The sequence below is a fragment of the Oenanthe melanoleuca genome, chromosome 5 (assembly GCF_029582105.1).
Source record: "Oenanthe melanoleuca isolate GR-GAL-2019-014 chromosome 5, OMel1.0, whole genome shotgun sequence".
In the NCBI taxonomy this organism is placed as follows: Eukaryota; Metazoa; Chordata; class Aves; order Passeriformes; family Muscicapidae; genus Oenanthe; species Oenanthe melanoleuca.
Genome location: NC_079339.1, coordinates 16,283,960 through 16,304,012, shown reverse-complemented (window position 1 = coordinate 16,304,012; position 20,053 = coordinate 16,283,960). Strand labels below are relative to the sequence as shown.

The 20,053-nt window shown below is 42.9% G+C and overlaps 1 protein-coding gene across 1 annotated transcript in view; it reads left to right on the top strand.

Moving 5' to 3' along the window:
- The window catches only part of BRSK2 (BR serine/threonine kinase 2), a 302,815-nt gene that overhangs the window by 182,072 nt on the left and 100,690 nt on the right, over nucleotides 1–20,053 (top strand). Inside the window, 1 exon segment of the mRNA XM_056493648.1 lies at nucleotides 16,826–16,911. Coding sequence (XP_056349623.1) covers nucleotides 16,826–16,911 — 86 coding nt within the window.

Genomic DNA, 20,053 nt, shown 5'->3' with positions numbered 1-20,053 from the left:
ATAAACCATCATTCAGTGCTGCAGTGCTGCCAGCACTGCCTGTCTTTACATTCCCTGTGCATGTTGTATAGCTTAACAGCTCTCTCTGTTGTCATGACAAAATTGCCTGCTTTTTAGCATGAAGCTTGCTCTGTTATTTCTAGTCCACCTGTAATGCCGTCTGCCCTCCCTCCCAGCTTACGAGGTGTATTTTCCTGTGCTCAGAGGTGTGCAGTACCTCTGCTTCCTCCTGCCTTACATCAGGACATCTGAATTACTAGCTGACTCCTGATGCGTGCGTGGAGCCAGGGCAGTGGAGAAGAGCCCCAGCACCAACCACCATCAGGTGCTTAGCTGTGGCAGCATGCTTTGAACTTGTATTTTGCTCCATATGACATATTGCAGATTTTACCCCCCAGTGCTTTGTTCTCTGCAGGCTCTAAGCTGAGTTAGTGGTGACATTTGAAATGTCATTTCTTCATTTGTCAGAGGGTGTGTCTTAGCACGTGTCCTGGCATACCAGACACCATAGCTGTGTTTAAAGACAGAACAAGGGACCACCTCTGACCTGAGGCATTTATATCTGAACAGTCAATGCATGTAAAAAGGCAGGAAAATGTGGGTAAAAATCCAATATCTTAGTGTCTGCATTCTCTAGATACTGAACTATGACACAGATAGATTAAGTAGCCCATGCAGGGCAAAAGAAGCTATTAAGAAAATCAGAAAATGAAGCTAGACTCTGCATCACAAATCAGCACCTCAGCCTCACAGCCTCCCTTGTATATCCTGTCAAAGCAAGCCAGTATTGATCATGGCATTTGCCAGAGTCTTAACAGACCCAGTGAATCCAGACTAAGTTAGGGGACCCTTAGACAGCTTTATGGCTTCCTTTGGATATCATTTCAGGTGAGCATTCCAGCTTTAACCTCAACCCATGAAACCTCCAGGGTGTAGGTGGTTATGAGTTTGTTTGGAGGTATGCCAAAGGTGGGTTTGGAGGCACATGTCATTCAAATTCAAATTTGAAACTATATATATTTATGTAATAGAAATTATTGCACTTTTAAATTCATTTTAGTGTTCTCTCTGGTTTAGATGCATATTTATGCTAAACAGTATAGATGTGTCCTGCATTTGGAGTTCTTTTCTTGAGGAATGTGTAGAAAACATTTGCTGTAACGAGATTGACTACTCCTACCTTTAGTGGAACCTTGCAGCAGCCTTTTATCCCCTCCAAAATTTAGGCATAGGCATAGACTTTTCAGAGAGGCTCAGCTTCCATTCTTAGACCAGATTTTCATTAGACCAGTCCACTACAATGTCTGAAATACTTGGAAATCTAATTTTTATATTGTCCCTCACTGGAAAGGGGATTCTTCTTAATATCTTAGCTGTGGGTAGTTCAGCAGCTGAAAATCTGTCCCCAGGGTACTTCAGTGCAGAGAACCAAACATTACTGGACTTTTTGAAACTGTGGGTATTACTTGCTGCTGCCTCCTGCAGGAGAGCGGCCACAGGGGAAACATCCTTCCTCAGGGGCATTCCTGATGGGGGAAGTTGTCAGCATCTGGTGAAGCTTCCACTGACAACATGTGATTTCCCAGCAGGAAGCAAATACTAACTGTAAGAAGTATTACAGAAAGCCTTTTCATGTTTCTCAATGGTGATTTTAAAAAATATATATAATGGCTGCATTTTGTGGGGGTGGGGAGGGGTGCGGGGAAAAAAGCTCCTTTAAGAAGAGACTGGAAGCTCCTTAATTCTAATGAAGGAAATCCCTGTGCTCCAGTTTGAGGAATATTTTTCTTGGGAATGAAAAGGGTGCTCCAAGGTATCAGGGTCCTGATCCAGGTTACCTTAGCACCAGGAGGCAGCATTACAGTGGCTGACAGCAGTCCTGGTGAGGAAGATGTGCCAGTGAGGTGTTCAGTGCTGATGCTTCCTAACACAGCCTGCTGCTCACATGTGTCCTGCAGGTCCTGGGGCTGCTGTCCATGTGATAGTGACACTGCTCTGAAGTGACAGCTTGTACCAGGGTCCCGAAGAGAATTTGCTTGGAAAGGACAAAGGAACAAAATGCAAAAAGAATGGCAATCATCCCTGAATAGGCTACCTTGTACCTGGCCGCTCCCAGAGCTGTGGAGGGCTGGGAGGGGGCAGGCAGTGGGGAGGGGTGTCACTGAAGGGAAAGAAAGGGATTCAGGTGGAAGTCACCATCAAACAAACATTAAATCCTCTCTCACTGCGTTTCAAGTGGACAAGTCCTGTGTGAAGGTAGAAGTGCCCCGAGAGCATCAAAGCTCTCCTGGAGGGCTATGGAAAGCAGTTCTTTTTCTTAATTTCTGTCTGGAATTCTGCTATTTGCCCTGCAAGACAAAATAACCACATTGTAAGTGGTTGTCTGTGACAGTGAAGGGGTTGTTGTTTGTTGTTTGTGCTCAGCCAGTGCTGCAGAGGGAATAGAAGCTCTGACATCGCTGCATCTGCTTTGCACCAGCACATTAGGTCTTGTGCAGCTCCCTCATTTTTCTGTTGGTAAGTTGAAAAATAGGATTGTGCCTTACATTTTGGAAATGCTTGGCATTCCTGTTCTGGCTGGTGACTGATCTCTGGTTTGTAAGAGCTATTACTGTACGAGGACTTTCCTTTCAGTATTGCATAGTGCATTTTGCCAAGCAGTTACATTTGTCAGTAGCTTGAAGGGCACAGGCAGCTTTCTCAAGTCTCTCTGCTGCATTAAGGGCAGTAAAGTCACCTGTCACTAAGAAAATATTGAAGAGCCTCACAAATGCTCTGACTTTTGTTTTGATTACCATGATTTTACACTCCAGGGACTGAAGGAGAATAGCAGTTCTGCTTCATCCAACAGCTGGTACGTACATGTGTCCCTGACATACCTAGGTAGGAAACTGGCACAGAGTCTTTAGTCCAACTCTGCAGGAATTACAGTGGCATTTTATGTGGGTGGTTTCTTCCAGGCATACATTTGAATGCCCTGACTCTGCTGGAATGACAGTATAACCAAGAGCCAGCCACAGCCACTGAGAGCAATGTGTACAACTCTTTTTGCTCCTTTTGAGGTCCTCTGTTTCCTCTGTTGCAGCACACACAATAAAACTAAAAAAAAACCCCAACCATCCTCAGTCTTTAGGTGTCTGCAGCTGTGGCAGAGGCAGTGACATCCCAAATGATGAATGAGCAGGCAGGCTGGGTGTGAGGAGCAGAGCTCAAGGCCCGTGGCAGAGCTGGCTGTGGGGATCCCCCAGGGGGAGGTGTGCTGCTCCAATACAGCAGAGAGAGAACTGGGGGTGGCTTACAGAGCTGACTGCACAGAAGGCAGCTGCTCCTCCTGGTGCTGATGTTTTAATCGTTGGTGGCTTCAACAAGCACTTATCTCACACCCCCACTCCGTTTAGGTGAACAAAGAGCTCAAGAAACATAGCTTGACCCCTTGCATTAGGTGGGTTTGGGGCTGGGGAAAGCAACTCTATTTAAAGAGGTTTCATAAGGGGAAGGGAAAAAGGAAAGAAGGAAATTCTCCAACCTCAGTTAAAAATAAAATACAATTCCTATTTTTACCACTTGCCAGATTAGCTTTGCTGGTCCAGGATCACTCCTTTAAAATGCAGGTGGCATTCCAACCAAAATGAAGGTGTTTCTACAAGGGCCACCCTGGTTTTCTGTAGCAGAGCAGCAGTATATGCCCCCCTAAGCTGCACAAGAAGCTGTTTGGCAGTGCTTGAGGCGTAAAGAGATTGTTCAACTATGCAGTTTGTGCATCTGCTGGATCCCTGGTGTGCTGTGGAAGGGTTTGGAGACAGCCAGAAGGCCAAGCAAAACAGCATGTGGTGGTAGCAACAGAACCAAATTGCTTACAGTAAAAGTCATTCTGCCAAATAGGACTTCTGGTCAAATGCACACTCACCCATGAAGGCAATGCCCTCAGGTCATCTGAAAATCCTTTTGGTTGAATAAACAGTACGAGGGAGAAAAAATTAGGCTGGGCAGGCTGCTTCTGGCCTACATTTGAAATTCAAACCATTCATGTAAACCCTCTGTAGATTCTTGCAGTCCTGTGTCACCTCTGAGGTCCTGGGTTCTCTTGTAATATCAGACCCTTCTCCCAGAAGGAAACTTGCTGCAAACTGGGTGTTCAGGTGGTTCCTTATGTCTAAATGAGACCACCATTAGAGTGATCCCATTAACGAGCTGATTGGAAGTGCTGGCTTCCATTTGGAGTCCTGGAGAATATCCACACTTATGGAAAAGCATGAGGAAGAGTCATTACTGTTAAGATCAAAGAGAGGACACAGCTATGTCCTACACATTTTCTTTCTCTCTCCAATGAACATCGCCTTATTTGAAAATATTCAGAACACTTTTAAGGGAGGGCTGTTTGATTTTTTCCTCTTTTGCTTTTTTCAGATATAAAGAACTGCTTCATATCTCCTTAATAAGAGTGTATCAGAGCTTACAGTATATTTTTTGTAAGTGAAGCTTTGCTCATTTGTTCGAAGGTAGAAGTGACAAACTCAGGCATTCAGTAGGTAGAGAGCAGCCTCCTCTCCTGTGGGCTTTATGTGACTGATCATTTGCAGATCATGAGCAAGATAAGGGATCAGAGAGACACAAGAGAGCTCCAGGGATCTTGGCAAGCCTGGAGCTAAATTATACCCTGTGGAGACATCTCAGGTTTCCCAAACAGGTCAGTGTTCCCATAGAAAGAAGAGGGATGACAGTAAAGGAAGACATGTCCAAAGGAATCTAATCAAAAAAGTAGCTTTGCAAAAATGCGTGTTTAATGGGTCAGAAGTAAAGACTATCCCCACTTCCTGGTTGGCCACCAAAAACATTCACATTGACCACCATTTCAAACTAAATATGTTACTCTCCTATAGGTTTGCTAGAACTTTTTTCTTATTTTATTTCATCACTTCTCTGTCTTTTATTGCTTTTATTGCTATACAGTCATAGTGTAGACTAAGCATGCACTTCAAACACTTCCTTGAAATGGAAGTAAAACATTTTCTACAAGTTCCAAGTCCCCAGCCATCCTGAAGGGAACATGGAAAATGTGTGAAAAATTGCCAGGAAAATCACTCTTGCCTTAGGAAAAAGTGGTTAACAATTTGGAAACGTTAGCAAGAATAAGAATGCAAAATCAGAGGAGGAATAGTAAAAAAAAAAAGGTTCTCACAGTCTCTAGGATTTACAGAATGTGGTGTGTTTTATGTGGCTTCTGTGGTAGCATAAGAAATGCACTCTAATATAAAGTGCAGGCTCCCAGCATGGATGTGTAACATTGCCCTACTCTAAATACAGAAACATGTGGGCAGCAGGACAAAACTGTGGATAACCCTCAAGTTGTCCACTTGGGATGGAGTAAGACTGTTACCAAGGAAGGGAAAAACTCTATTTAATGGTTATGTAGATCTCTTCAGGGAAGAGGGATGGCCTCCTAAAATCACCACAATTCCTTACCAGCTGCTGATACACTGAGTTCTGTATGGTGCAAGGACAGCATCTCTGTGCTACTTTCCTCACAAATGCGTTTGCATAAGCCAGAATTCAACACGTGAACCTCACAGCACAGGCACTGTTTCCTCATATCTGAGGTTGCTGCTGGGTTTCCTCAGCATGGCATCCGCCTCAGCAAGATTTTGGTTGCTTTTTTGTCTGTCCTGAGTTTGTGTGGGAGGCAGTATAAGCTTGGGGAAAAGGCTTTCTCCACTGGAAAGAAGGGAGCTAATTATGTCTCCTGCAAAGAGAGGTAATTGCTTTTCCTTTCTGTAGAGAGAAGATGACAAGAACAGCATCCTTTGCCTTTTCATTCCAAAACTTTGTTGTGACCATAATGCTGAGTACTGGAAAACTCCCTGATTCACAGGTTGTTTTTCACATTTTCCACACATCTGGGAACAAGGTTCAGCTGACTGATGAATGTGATCTCTTGAAGAAAACACTGGAAAGTTGGGGTGGGAGGGGGTTGCATCTAGCCCAGCTGTCCATTTCAAATATTGCTGGTTTCAAATTTAGCCTGCCATCTTCCCAGCAAATTGTGTGTGAGCACTTTCCAGTCTGTACATATAAGTGTTTTTTTAAGTATTTGGCAAGTGCAAGGGAGTTTCAATTAGATTGTGAAAGCAGGATGCCTGTATATGTGCCAAAGCATCTCAAGGTGTACAGGCCCAAGGTGGTATGATTTCAGTGAACCCCAGTGTTCAAATTCTTATATATTTTGGAATGCATTCTCTGCCACTTTCGGGAATAACTGTCGATCCAAGTTCATTGTCTTCAGAGAATTTAGCTAATTTGCTAAATGTTGGAACTTTCCTGTTCCTTTGCCTAAGTAATTTTTGAGTCATTAGCACTTTGTTTAGTGATGCCTTGTCACCTGACATACCAAAGTGTTGCATCCTGTCTTTGCTCTTCATCAAAAGCCAAATAGCTGTGAATTCTGTGTTAGATGTGATACATAGGACAGATACAAAGGAATGGGAAGAGACTCAAATAACGGCACCTAAGTTGACTATTTTGAAGATGCACAACCACAATTCCTTCACAGATAATAAAAATACCACCTTCTCAAATGTAAAATGCGTTAATTTCATTGCTCTCCCTGATCTCTATGCAATAGTGCTGTGTTGGTGGGTGCATCTGCACTGCAGTACAACACTTGTCATAGCAATATAGGTTGTTTTGGAGTGACACAGGTAATTCAAGACCATACTGCAGAAGTGATTGTCACTCTGTGGAAAAGAGGACTTATTTTAGGGTAGGGAATATGTTTGGCTATGAATTAATATGATGAAGCTGAAGAATTCACCATTAGAACTCAGAACAGTTCTGAAATACTGCAGGATCTGAGAAGCAGAGTCTGAGGTGCAGATTCATAAATAGAAAGGCAGGCCTCATATTACAAGACCTATCTCTAGAGACCTAGAACTTAAAGATGGAATTTGCCAATCATTACTGGCTGGCTCTGGTCTCACTTAGTAGAAAGAGTCCCACGAACTTTGAGATTAGAAGATAGGCCAGTGCCAAGTACTTCTGAAGTCTGACCTAACTAAATAATGTATTGGAAAACATAATGAAGATGTGAAAAATTACTGTACTCAGTGCCAGAGCATATGCTGGATATGGCCAGAGGTGTCTTAAATCCTCATTTCCTAAGTAGGTTCAGACAATGAGGAAAAGGAATGACTTAGCTTATCCCCATCACTTGTTTTGAGATGCTCAAGAGACTATCTTTACAATGTTGTTTGTAAACCTTGCTTGCCAAGAGGCTCCTTGATCCTGATATTGATGTTGATAGTCAGCAAGATGTCATCAGCACCTCCAGCAATAAGGGACTGGTGTGTGTGATGAGAAGGATATGAGAAGAGTAGAGATAAAATAACTGAGAAACAAAATGTTCCTTCGTTGCTGTCTTTGATCTCTTAACTCCCAGCTGTGAGAGATCCTGGTTGCTGATGGCAGCAATGGGCTAATTTTCTGCAGCTTCTGTTGCTCGTACAAAACAGAGGAAGATGTTGTCTGAGGGGAGTACAAGTCTTGCTGTAGTGTCTTCTGTTGCAGGCTGAACCTGAGGAGAGGAAGGGAGTGAGCACAGGCAGCCTCAAGACTGAGGCACAATAGGCAATTTTATTTCCTCTTCTCTCTCTTTCTGCCTCTTGCTTTGTACTTCAATTCCTGCCTTTTTAGTCATTCTTTTGAAGATTAAACCCCAATGGAAAACTCCCAGACAGTGCTGCTGTCTTTGTTGTATCCCTGATGTGATGGAAAAAGTGACAGGCACCATGGACAAAGCTGTTGTGTCAGGGTTAGCATCATCTTGAAAGCTTATGCCTTTTCTCCAAACTGAGGTGCAGTAGTTGATGGAGGGGAAGGTTTTGAGACAGCCATTTAACTGTCCACCAGTAGTTTACTCCTGACCTGGAGCTGAGGCTGAGGCCACTGATTCTATTGTGTGTGTCACCAGAGCTGAGAGAACAGGCTTTGAGCTCATCTGCTGTTGGCTGCAGCCAAACAGGTAGCCCAGGGATAAAGATATTAGGAGGTTACAGTTGATTTTCCCATGCTGTTCAGCCCTGTTTTGCAAGATGTGAAAAAGCATGCCTGTGGTTGAGGTGGGTCTCCATGAAAAAGTTATAATCCCACATGTGGATCAGTGGGCAGGGATGGCTGGAACTGAAGTGCTGGTTTGTGTCATTCCAGAGACACACCAGATATGGTCATGTCACTAGAGAGACACACTGGGGGCAGAGCTATGGACAAAGCAGACTGTGATTTCTTATCACAGATAAGAATAAGTCGTTCTTGGGATCAGTGTCCCTAAGATGGAATGGACATGTAAGTACTAACATAGAGCAGGTGCATATGAGGTGGGAGCTGCTATTTATGTTGCAGGGTGATGGAAACCATTGGTGCCCTGCTGGGGCAGAAGAACTGGTCTGGAGGGCTGCTTGGCCTCCCTGAGTCGGCAGCCACTGGCTCCACAGTTTGGCAGGAAGGCAGCTGTTGATGCCTCTGCCTGCAGCTGCCAGGCCTCAAGGGTCCCTCTTTACTGCAAAGCAAAGTGCAAACATGAACTCTGCAAATATGTGTTACCTTTGGCCTTTTCCCAGTTCCTGGATGAGGTCCATGCTGCTCTTTGTCTGGGATAGTGTTCCTCTGGGAGGTGCAATTGTGCTTCAACACCATATTTTGGAAACAAAGGGGTGAGCTGTGGGTTGGTTCAGACTCTGCTTCTGCCACTGCCAGCTGTGAGGGACTACTGGGCTGGAAAATCCCTTCTAGACATCAGCTGTTAGTATCTCACTAAGTTTATTAATTCAGTTGAAACGAGATCCTAATAGACAAATGCATACAAATATCTATTTAAAGAGTTAAGGGGCTACCAAAAGTGAATGACAGGAGAATATAGCAGAATAACAGAAATAATATTATCTGTTTTCCACTCTTGGAAATCAATGATGTTGTTAAGCTGCTTGTGGAGAAGGGCAAGGCAGGGATGGAGTCTGGCTTCTGCCTCTCATCTCTGCAGAGCTCCAGCTGTTCTGCCCTCTCCTGGAGCATTTGTCACCTGACTTAGGGAGCCAGAGATGGCCATTAAAAAAACATGTAGAGAAGGGAATAGCAGCAATCCCATTGATTGCTTCTGGAAGAGCATTACAGAAAATGTAAAGGACGTTTGTGTAAGACAATGCCAAAGAGCTAAACAAGGCCAGTGTGACTAATGAGCAAAAAGAGGAAGAGGGAGAAAGAGGCTAGCTGAGACACATAGAGAAGTCACCCTTTGAAGCTTTTCCAAAACTGTGCTTTTAAATTTCTCTTCCTATTGATGCTGGACTCCCTCAAGGATCCAGTCCATGGAACAGTCAGCATCCCTTCACTGTCTCAGTCCCATTCCTAGATGCTCTTGGGAACCCCTCTGTCTTATCATATCCTCAACCAATGCTCTCAGAAGTTCTCCACTATATTTTTGGCAGAACATTTTGCTGTGCTGTTTTATACTGACTCCTTTGTGCTTGCCCATATTACTTTAATGGGATTCAGCATCTTCTGCATTTTCCATACACTCTTTGGCACCAGCATTCCACTGTTAGGTTTGGTATTGCCATATTAAATCTGTGATATCTCAAATAATGCAAGAAGTTCTCCACCTGTATTATTTGAAGCTGAACTCTTCATACCCCTTAATTTTATAGCTTATTTCTCTATGTGGAGTGACTGGTTTTATGCAGCTTAACACAGCAGCCCACAAGGCATTAAATGTTCAAGAAGTAACTTCTGCTGGGGGAGAATTACTTATGAATTGCACTTCTTTCCTGCACAGGGACATATACACCCCTGAAAAGAGCCCAGCACACATTTGTATACAGGCTGCCCAGGGAAATGGTCGCAGCACCAAGCCTGACAGAGTTCAAGAAGCATTTGGACAATCCTCTAAGAGACATGGTGTAACTCTTGGAGTGTCCTGTGCAGGGCCAGGAGCTGGACTTAATGTCCCTTCCAACTCAGGTTATTCTGTGATTCTCTGATTCTGTGCCTTGCTAGGGGGGACTAGACTGACAGCTCTACATTTGGGGTGAGCACTGTAGATGTGGCATGGCAAGGAGGGCTGTGCACACAACAGGGACTGAGTGTGCTGCTTTGGAGCAGTGGTTACCAGTCTGTCACCCAGACTTGGCTGTGGCTGCTGCATGGGGGTGGTGGGTTTCTCATAAATGCCAGGCTGGGTGCACATGAGTTATAGAAAGCACTGTGTACGTTAACATTAAAAACCAGGATAAGGAGGGGAAAAGAAAGGCAAGTCAAAGATCAGGCTATTTCTCTTGTAGAGTGGCTGCAGGTTTGTGTCCTGTGTCCTGCACTTCTCAGCGATGGTATCCAGGATGTGGCACTCACTGAAGGTGGCAGGAGGCACAGGGAGGCTATTTGCCTTCCAGTGAAAGGGGCCTATTCTGCTGACTGCTGGCAGAGACTTGTGTGTCAGTCACTCGTTAGCTGTGTACCACTGGGCAGCAGATCATCTCAAGTGCTGAATGAATAAATCCACTCCTTGTCAGCTCCCATCAGTGTCTCTTGCATGAAGCCGTGATGCTTCTTAAAGCAGCATACGCTGCAGATAAGTCAAAGTGCCATATTTACTCGGGAGCTGATGGCAGAGCCTTGAGGAACACAGCAGGTGTTAATTACAGAGTTAAACCGTGACGTTCCTGGTAGGATTTTCCATGGCTGGATAACCTGTAGGTTGGAATCTATGTGTCAGGCCAGTCCACAAATCTGTTGTGGAGGTGCAGTGGCAACAGCAGAAAAGATTTCCAAGAAAATTAACACAGTATCCATCCAGTCAACTTCATCAGACTTTATGCTAAGTTTTGAAATTCAGTGGAGCTTTAAGAGTTGCAGTTTTGATGGGACTGTGGAAAAAGACAAGCAGAAACTGACATTTTGGTATAATACTAGTTTGTGGAAAGCAAATTTCCCTCCTAAAGCTTCATGGTATAGATGTCTGCACATGCAAATTTTAAAATCAAATATGCATCTCACTTGTCTTTCACACATACCTATTTTCATTTTTGTTTATGGGGAAATAGCTTTGAGAAGCACATATGCAAACAAAAATTGTGGTGGAATGAGCCCATAATACAGCCCTTAGAAAAATGAGGAATTGCTCAGCTTTCCAGTAATTTTGTCTGTTTGTTGTAAGTATTTTATAAATCATTGTCTAGCTGTCTGATTCTGTGGAGATCTAAGTCTAGTTTCCCCCCTCATTTAGCTACTTTTTGTAAAATCTTTTTGTAATTACTAGTACTTAACAGAAAACCTGAATTCATGTTAAAACATTTAATTAGTCAAAATTGTGTAATAGAAGATTTCTTCCAGATACCACTTAATGATCATTAGAAGGTCTGATTCAAATCCCACTTAAGTCAATTGATGTCTTTTGTTGACTTCAATACATTTTGAATCTGGCTTAGTATATTCAGAAATGTGAGGTTAATGGCTACGATAGCAGCAAGAAATACTACTCATAGATGCACAACTTCCATGGTTCTCTATTTGCATTCATAATAGACTACTAAATAGGTTTTGGATAAAGGTAATGAAAGGTCATTTTAAGCAAAAACTCAGCCAAATTCAGAGCTGCAGAGGAAGATACTTTAATGTTTAATCATTTAAACCCTGGTATTTTTTCCACTTCAACTCTATTTATGATCCCATAGAAATTGTGAATACAACTGATATCATGCATTAGATGTTTTGGTATTGCTTAGATCTGGTAATGGCTTAATCTGTTTGGAGGAATGATGTCCCATCACAGCAGTGATGACCCTACAGGGCGTAATGGGCCTGCAGTTACTTGTTTTATAAAGCCATTTCTGCTTTAATGATGTTCTCTTCTGATTTCAGGAGTAGCCTATTTTTGTCATTATGGGCAAGAGTGAACAGGTGACCTAAACAGTCTTCACCAAAGCCAGGCATTTTTCACCATTTTTAACTTTCAGTCCCATATAACATGAAAGCATAAGTACCAAATTAATAAAACCTCAGGTGTTTTGCTGTGATATTTCTGCTATGGCAGGAATATGGGCTTTTCAGAGAACCTAATATTAGTTCCCTCCTATGAGATGCCTTTGGTTTTGCCTCTTCAACTCAGTGAAATGCCAGAGTGATTTACTCTGCTTTCTGTGCCCTCATCATGGAAATGGAAATTACTGCACAGCAGGCCAGACACTGGAGAAAGTAGGTGCTCTGGTATAAGGTTTCCAACCTGATTTCTAGCCTGAGGAGTTGGATAAGCAGCCAAATCTCTGCATCCTTTGAAGTTCATTCTGAGTGTAGAAGATTCTGAATTCAGAAAAGGTCATGTCCTGGATGAGTTTCTTGTAACTGAGGGACAGCTGTGAGTTTTGAAAAGTATTTCATTAGTTACCTCAAAGCAAGATCAGCATTAGAGAGAGCTTGACTTTCACCTTCCTTTCCTGCACCATTTTGTTCTGTGAGTTCTGAGAAAACAGCATCACATGTTTGCATCCTGTAAGGCTTTGCTGCCCTTCACCAATTCTGCAGCTCTGGAATTCCTTCTCAAGCCAGCATTTTGAGCCATATGGGAACTGATGCTAATGGAGAAAGAGAGGGCTTTCTGGTGTGCTGCTGGTGAGCTTCAGAGTTTCCGAGGAGAAATGTCATCTGCTGTCCCCCAGCTTTTTGCATGTAGATGTACTTTGAGAAACTGCTAGCAATGGTTGTTGCATAGTGCTTGCACAGTTTTGGCAGATAAAATACAGCCTGATAATGTGAGACAGCTTTGAGCCTCAGTTTTTCAAGTAGCAGAGTGGGTCATGAGTGACCCAATAGTTACAGAGCTAATGAATGCAAGAGAAAAGGAAACTTCCTTCTTCACTGAGACAAACTATCAGGCTCCCTTAACCTGCCCTCCTTGCCTTCTAAATAAATTAACACCCTGTGTGCCTGACTCAAAAGGCAAGAGAGCAGAGCACTTGTTGCCAGTGCAAATTTGCTGACAAGATGGACTTAAACCAGAGAGATGTGATTTCCTTCTAGGGGAGAATGACAGAGGAGAGGGAGGAGAGGGCTGCGAAGTATTGCATGATTCCTCTAAGGGTCGTGTTGCCCCCATGTTGCACTTTGTCATTAGCTGAATCACTGGAGTATCCTCTCAAATCAGCCTCCTGCACACATTTTAGAGCCTCTGTTACCAATGTATCTCCTTTTGCCCTGCACAGCCTTTCACAGCTATTTTTCCCTGTTTCAAGGCACTGTCAGTAGCCCACCATGGCATGAGGCAACCCTGGCTTTAGTTGGGATCCTGTGATGTGACCCAGTGTTCATGCAACGGAAAAGCTTTGCTTTATTCCTTTCTCTTTTAACCATTAGGCAAATGTCTCTCCATGTTTCCTGTTTATCACAGGCTCTGAGCCTCCCTAGACAGGCTATTCTGAGCTTGCCCTGCTTTCTGATAATTGCATGTGCATTAAAGCAAACACCCCTGCAGGGTTTCTCCTCTCCCCTGTCCTTGCCAGCTTGGAGCTGGACAGCATTCCATGGCTTGCAAACACAGAGCTGTGCAAAAAAAGGCATGCCAGGGGCTGGCAAAGCTCTGGGGAGGAAGGCAAAGCTCCATGCTATTTCTGGCCTCTCTTATTTTGTCAGTGAGTTCAGATACCTCTCCTTGCCTAGTGGCATGATGGTGCTAGGTCCTCCTGAGCTGTGCATCAGGGACATCGCTATTGAGATCTACAGTCTGTGTCCAACCAGGATCAATCACTGGCTTCTTTTAGGGATATAAAAAATTAACAGGATCCAGGGGAGTCACCCATCAGTACTGACTGCAGTAGTAATTCTGAGAAGGTGATCTGTTGCATATTTCTCTGAACTCTTGTTTTGCTTTAAAAGGAAAAAGAGGCAGGACAGATTTTTATAAGATTTTTTGAGGATGAGCTTTATCAGACTGCTGTTTAGAGAACTAGGAATCTCTATAACCTAAAGTAATACAACCATTAATGTCTTGTGCCTCTACATGGGGCAAAGTCCTGGACTATGAGAAGTACGAGTGTATGAGTGATGACATTTTTCCTTCATAAATGCCCTTCAACTGAAGGGCATTACTTGAAAGTCTTAATTGAGATGAGTAGATGAGATTGTCCTTGGTTTACAGATAGAAGAGGTAGCAGACTCTGGAAAGCTGAGTGGCACAGACAACACACCACTGCACTGAGCACACTGCAGTCAAATGCTGCCAGGCACATCAAGACAGATGCTCTCTACATACCTGGCTTGAAATTGAGACCTCCAAAACTATATTTCCTCTTAGGATTTAGTTCCCAGGAATTTAAAAATATGCCTAGAACCTTCTACACTCACACACTTATGATGAAAGTAAAGCAACTTGGGTTAATTCTTTTCAGTTGGTTCCTAGAGTAAATCTGTAGGTCGTAAGTAGATGTTGCCTTTCTGTTCTGATTGTCTGTTACCAAACATAGGCCACACGGTGCTGTAGCTGAATTCCCTCCTCCAGGTGGTAGTCACTGCCTCTACTTATGCTTTAGGACAGTAACCAAGCAGGACCCTGACCAGATGCTGCCATCCATCACTCACTGATCTGAACTTACGTTGCCACTGAACCAACTGAGAGGTTTCTCTAAAATGAATCACCAATGCAGTTACACAGCCCATCTGCAGGGAGTTTTATTTTTCATGGGCATGATATCCCCAGGAGGAAGACTGGGGTGTGATTATCCTTGTCATAGCTGGTGCACTGGTCACATTCTCCATGAAATACCTGTTCTTCCCCATCCAAAAGTAATTTTGTTGGAGTCACAGTTTCTGAGCAGCTGCAGTACATGTTACTGATGGTAAATCTCAGTACTGTTGGGAGAATGTTGAGAGAGTGGGTGCTTCTTCTGTTTTGTTTTTCCTTATTTTTGAAGCAAATCCAACTTTTATCAATTATAGGACTGAACAAGCCCTCTGCAAATATCAGTGCATATCTTGTAAGAGAGAAGAGTAACAGGTCTTTCTGAAGAGGAGGCAAAAATTGAATAAACTAGCTACCCCCTAGGTCTGTGGTAAAATAGCTGAACAGTTGAAATCTACCCAGCTTTTGTTTCCTGTTTGTATAAGTAGCTTTCATCAGAGTGCTGGTCATGAGTAAGTTAACACCCACAGAGTTGTCACCATCAAGCACTGTGTATCACTGAATTCCTAGCAGTTCTGGCAGTGCTGAACTGTGTACATACATGTTTAAATGCATTCCCCACTTCTCTGAAGGAGCTATTTTCAGAGATCCCAAGTGTGGAAGTGGAATCTCTCAGATGACTTTTGACTCTACAGGAAGGAATAAGTGTCTTTGAAAGACTGAGATTGGCACATGTACAAAAATACTTTCTTCCATCCTGGTATATAAGGAAGGCTAAGGATGATGTAGTGCAGAAGTTGCTTTTGCTGTTTTTATGTGGTGCTATAAAGGAAGAGAAGGTTGATAGCCAGGGGTGATAGCCAACAGGCTGGGAAATCCTCCTCTGCTCAGTGCTGCAAACTACCACTTTCTGATTTCCTGCAGAGTATCTTACTAGCATGCAGGTAAAGTTGTCTGTGTTCAGGCTTAGCAAGATGTTCTCTCAGGAAGTTAAAGGACATCAAGAACTAAGATGTACTGGGGCAAGTTCCTAATTACTCATCTGATCCCTGCAGGGGAAACATTAAGGGATGGTTTTGTAGTTTGTTCATGGTTTGTTTGTCAGTATAGCAGCTCCAGGACAATCAGTTATTTAAAGGACTGGAAGAAATCCTACCTGGTTGTCCTTCTTTGCTTCTTTAGGTCTTTTTCCTGCCTTTGTGGATTCCTTGAAATTTGGCATGCCTGACTGTGCAATGCTTAGACTGCATCTTGTTGCAGAATTTATTTCACATGTCCAAAGTCCCCACAGTGCTGCATTAGCTCCCTTGGACTTAGCCTAGGTCAAATCAGAGCAGTTACAGTGTGGTTTTGAGCAGCAGAGCAATTTTGCTAACAGCTGAGGAATTGCACTGGCTCCATCTCTAATGAATACCCTTAGTGGTCACGATAGGAATTTTGGGTGAGAACAGGGCTTGCACTGATTACAGGGACTTAGTCACAACTTGTTAACTCAGCATTGAAAATATGCTCTTGGAAGTAGCCACACTTGGGCAGACTGGGAATTGAGGGAAAGCACAGGCTTGTGCCTAAGGCTCTGAGCACTGCATCTCCAGTAATCTGCTTTAATTTCTTGTTGTGCCTTCTACTTCTTATGTCACTTCTTGTATTTCTTTCCCTTTCTGCGCCTCAGTTCTGGAGCTATAAAATCACACTGTTGTATATCTTCTCCCCCACATGCATGGCAAGTTCTTCAGGATAGGGATTTTCTAATATTAATTGAGTATACAGTTTGTAGAGCAGCCACACCTGTGGCTGTGGGAGGTCAGGAGAGCTCTACATGGCATCTTAGAGTTTCTGTACTTTGACAACATGTCATTAGTTTTGGATTGTGAGGCAGGAACAGCCTTGAATGGTCATGTAACTCCCACTTCTTTGGTATATTTGAGACTTTTCTTTCAACCTTGAAATTTTGCTGGTTTTTGGTTCTGCAGGACAGGAAGTACTAAAGCTGAATAAATTGAATTTTTCTTAAATTATGTAAGTGCTAAATAAGATACAATTGTTACAATTTTCCATATCCTCTGCATATGAAGAGGAGTGGAAAATGGATAAATGGGAAAAAATATGTAACAATACCTACTGTATTATAAAACCAAGCTTCTAATCTTCTCTGTTTCTTTTTGTTTCTTCCAGGTGGAGCGGGAAATAGCCATCCTGAAGTTGATAGAACATCCCCATGTTTTAAAGCTGCATGACGTTTATGAAAACAAAAAATATTTGTAGGTATTACTGGCTTTTGCCAGAGGAAAGGGAAGGGAAGGAGGAAAATAGGGAGGGAGGGAGGGAGGAAGGGAGGGAGATTTCTGAAGGAATGGAACAGGTGTGTTTTCACCCTCTGCTGGTGTCTGTGTGATATTTGGTATTTGGATGAGGAATGAACACTCATTATTTCCCTGGCTTTTCTCATGTTCTTTTCTGTACTTTCACAGAATCATAGAATCATTAAGGTTGGAAAATTTATCATTGTCCAACCATTTACCTACTGTCACTCACCATATTCACCACTAAATCATGTCCCCAAGTGCCACATCCACAGGGTTTTTGAACACTTCCAGGAATGATGTTTCCACCATTTCCCTGGACAGCCTGTTTCAATGCCTGACCACTCTTTCAGTGAAGAAATTGTTCCTAATATCCAATCCAAACCTTCCCTGGTGCAATTTAAGGTCATTTCCTCTCTTCCTGTCACTTTTAACTGGTACAGAAGACTGACCCCCACCTGGCTACAGCCTTCTTTCAGCAAGTTGTGCAGAGTGGTAAGATCCCCCTGAGCCTGCTTTTCTCCAGGCCAAACATACCAACTCTTTCAGCCACTCCTCACAGGACTTGGGCCCTAGACCCTTCATTGTCCTTCCCTGGACATTCTCCAGCACCTCAATATCTTTCTTGGAGTGAGCCTTTACTTACAAGAAACTTATATGCTGTTTCTTTTCTTAAATAAAATAGAAGAAAGAGGACAAACCAATTTTTTCTCTAAAATAGCAAGAGAGAAGGAAGGTTTGTACCTGTAAGATCTAGAACCATTTTGAATCAAAGCTGCAGCAGACTTAGAGTGGATAATTTGGATAACCTCCTTTGTCTAACTGTTTTCATTGAAACCCTCAACTCTCACTAAAAGTGTTTAAAATTTGTCCCATCAGCAATAGATTTTGGTTTTAAGGGCCACTGTAATTCCCTGATGGTGACAGTTATGTAGCAAAGTTTTTTTTTAAGATTTTTTTTTTCCAGATCATCACCAGTGCCAGATAGGGATGTTGACCACAGACAATCACTTTAGCTTGATTTTGGGCACTAAATGCATTGTATCCATTGTCAAACAAACAGGCCGCATTAATCTTGGCACAACAGGAAAAAAAATCAATGTTCTCCAAATAGAAAAGGGTAACCCAGTAGGGAACTCTGCTCTTTCCAGTTTTTTTACAAGTTACTACAGGTAGAAGAGAGTGGTTGAAAAAGATTAAACCATTTTTAAAAGCCACCATCCACTGACCTCTTTTTAGTGTCTCAACACAAGAAAGGAATGACTGTTTATCCAAGGAAAGTGTGTTGAATGGAGGTAACAGTCCCTCATGGACTATTCATCCAGTCTTGTTACTGGAGCAATGAATTCCTGTTCGGAGAAGCGAACCCTGCCTAAGGGTTAGCTTAGTAAAGCAGGCAGTAATTTCCTTTGGATTCCCCCTCCTCCTTTGGGGCAGAGCCTGCCATCCGTGGTGGAATGCAGTTGCCAGAAAGAGCTGGGTGGAGGCTGGCTCAGATGTTTTCAGAGCTGCATGCTGAATGCTTTGTCCTCAGTGGCATAAATGGTCATGGCTCCATGAAACCCTTTGCTGCAGATGAGGACAGAGCCCAGATCCAACACAGCCTGCTCTGTGTGCAGACAGGCAGCAAAGGGAAATCAGGCTTTAGAGGGAGTACATTCTCCTTTAATCCTGAAAAGAGAGACAGAGGATATTTTCTCTATATTCAGGTTAAAAAGAGGATGAAACCCCTTTTTTTGTTAAAAAAGAGGGAATGTTCTAGTTTGTGATTTTAGTTTCTGTGTTGTGTAACCCGAGATAAACACACACAAGTACACACTCACATGAACAGAGCAAACTGCTGGTGATGGCAGTGGTGGCAATATATGAATACATACAGAAGAAGGGCTACAAGAGGATGAGCTGTAGAGGTGCTGAAGCTTTCTTCTTGAATGCCTGTGAAGCCAGAAGCTGAGCTTTCCTTCTTTAACCCATAAGACTCGGGGGCTATTTTGTTCCCTGTGAAAAATATCTGGTGCTTAGAGAAGTGGGAATTGTGTTACACTATTATTTCCAAAAAAATATTGCATTTATTGGCAGGAAAATGTCTTCATGATGAAAATCACCTTGAAAAGAAAAGCATCCCATATCTTTAAGCTGTATCTGAATATCCTGGCTTCTAAGAAACGTTGGGCTCTACAGCATACTTTTACAATGACCATTTAGCCTTTAACAATCACTAAGTCTGCTTTGTGCTGGAGCTCCTCTGCCTCTAAGATTAAGCTGTCTGCATCCCCTGCAAAGGCACCAAATCCCTCTGCTGAAAGAGACTGACTCTGAAAGAACCAATGGCTGTTAATTAAGTTTCATTTTTTATTAGTCTCTATTTTAAAGAAAGGGCACAATGTAGAGCTTCTGCCAAGCCTCCGTGTTCAAAATTAGAAACAGCTGTGGCCTTTGATAAATCTGAGAGGTGGAAGAGAGTGCCTGTGGAGGGGTGAGGTGTTACAAGTGCGTGGGGGCTGAGAAGCATCTATGCATGTACCTTCCCAAGTAATAAGACACAGTGACCTCTGGTTCTCACCAGCATCAGGAAAGGGATTGCTCCCTGGTTGTGGCTGCACCTTTCCATCATGCATGCCATCCCAGCACTAGCAGTAGTGGCATGGTTTCAGAGAAGCTCATGAATTATGGGTGATATTTCAGAAGCCAGAGACTAATCACAATGCAGCACTGGGGAACATTTCCTCAATAACTGTTAATTTCACAAATCATGTTTGACTTTTAGTTTATGATTTAATTTGTGACAAGGGGCTTTGGTTGAGTAGATTCCTAATGCCACCATGAATCAAATCCTTTTTCCACAGTTTATTTAACACTGAGAATGAGTTTTAAAAAATAATAATAAAAATCTGTTTGCATATGTGTGTTAGCCAAGCAGTCTTTTTCTGTTTATTTTGGTAGGATTCCTTCTGCCAAGATAATTGGAGAGGTGGAGATAGCTATGAAATCTATTATTCTATCTCTTTATCCATCATTTTGAGTTGTCTTATTTAGTAAGACAGTGGACTACATGTCTAGGTATGGGGGGAAAAACACAGCAGCACTGTGGCTGTCTATA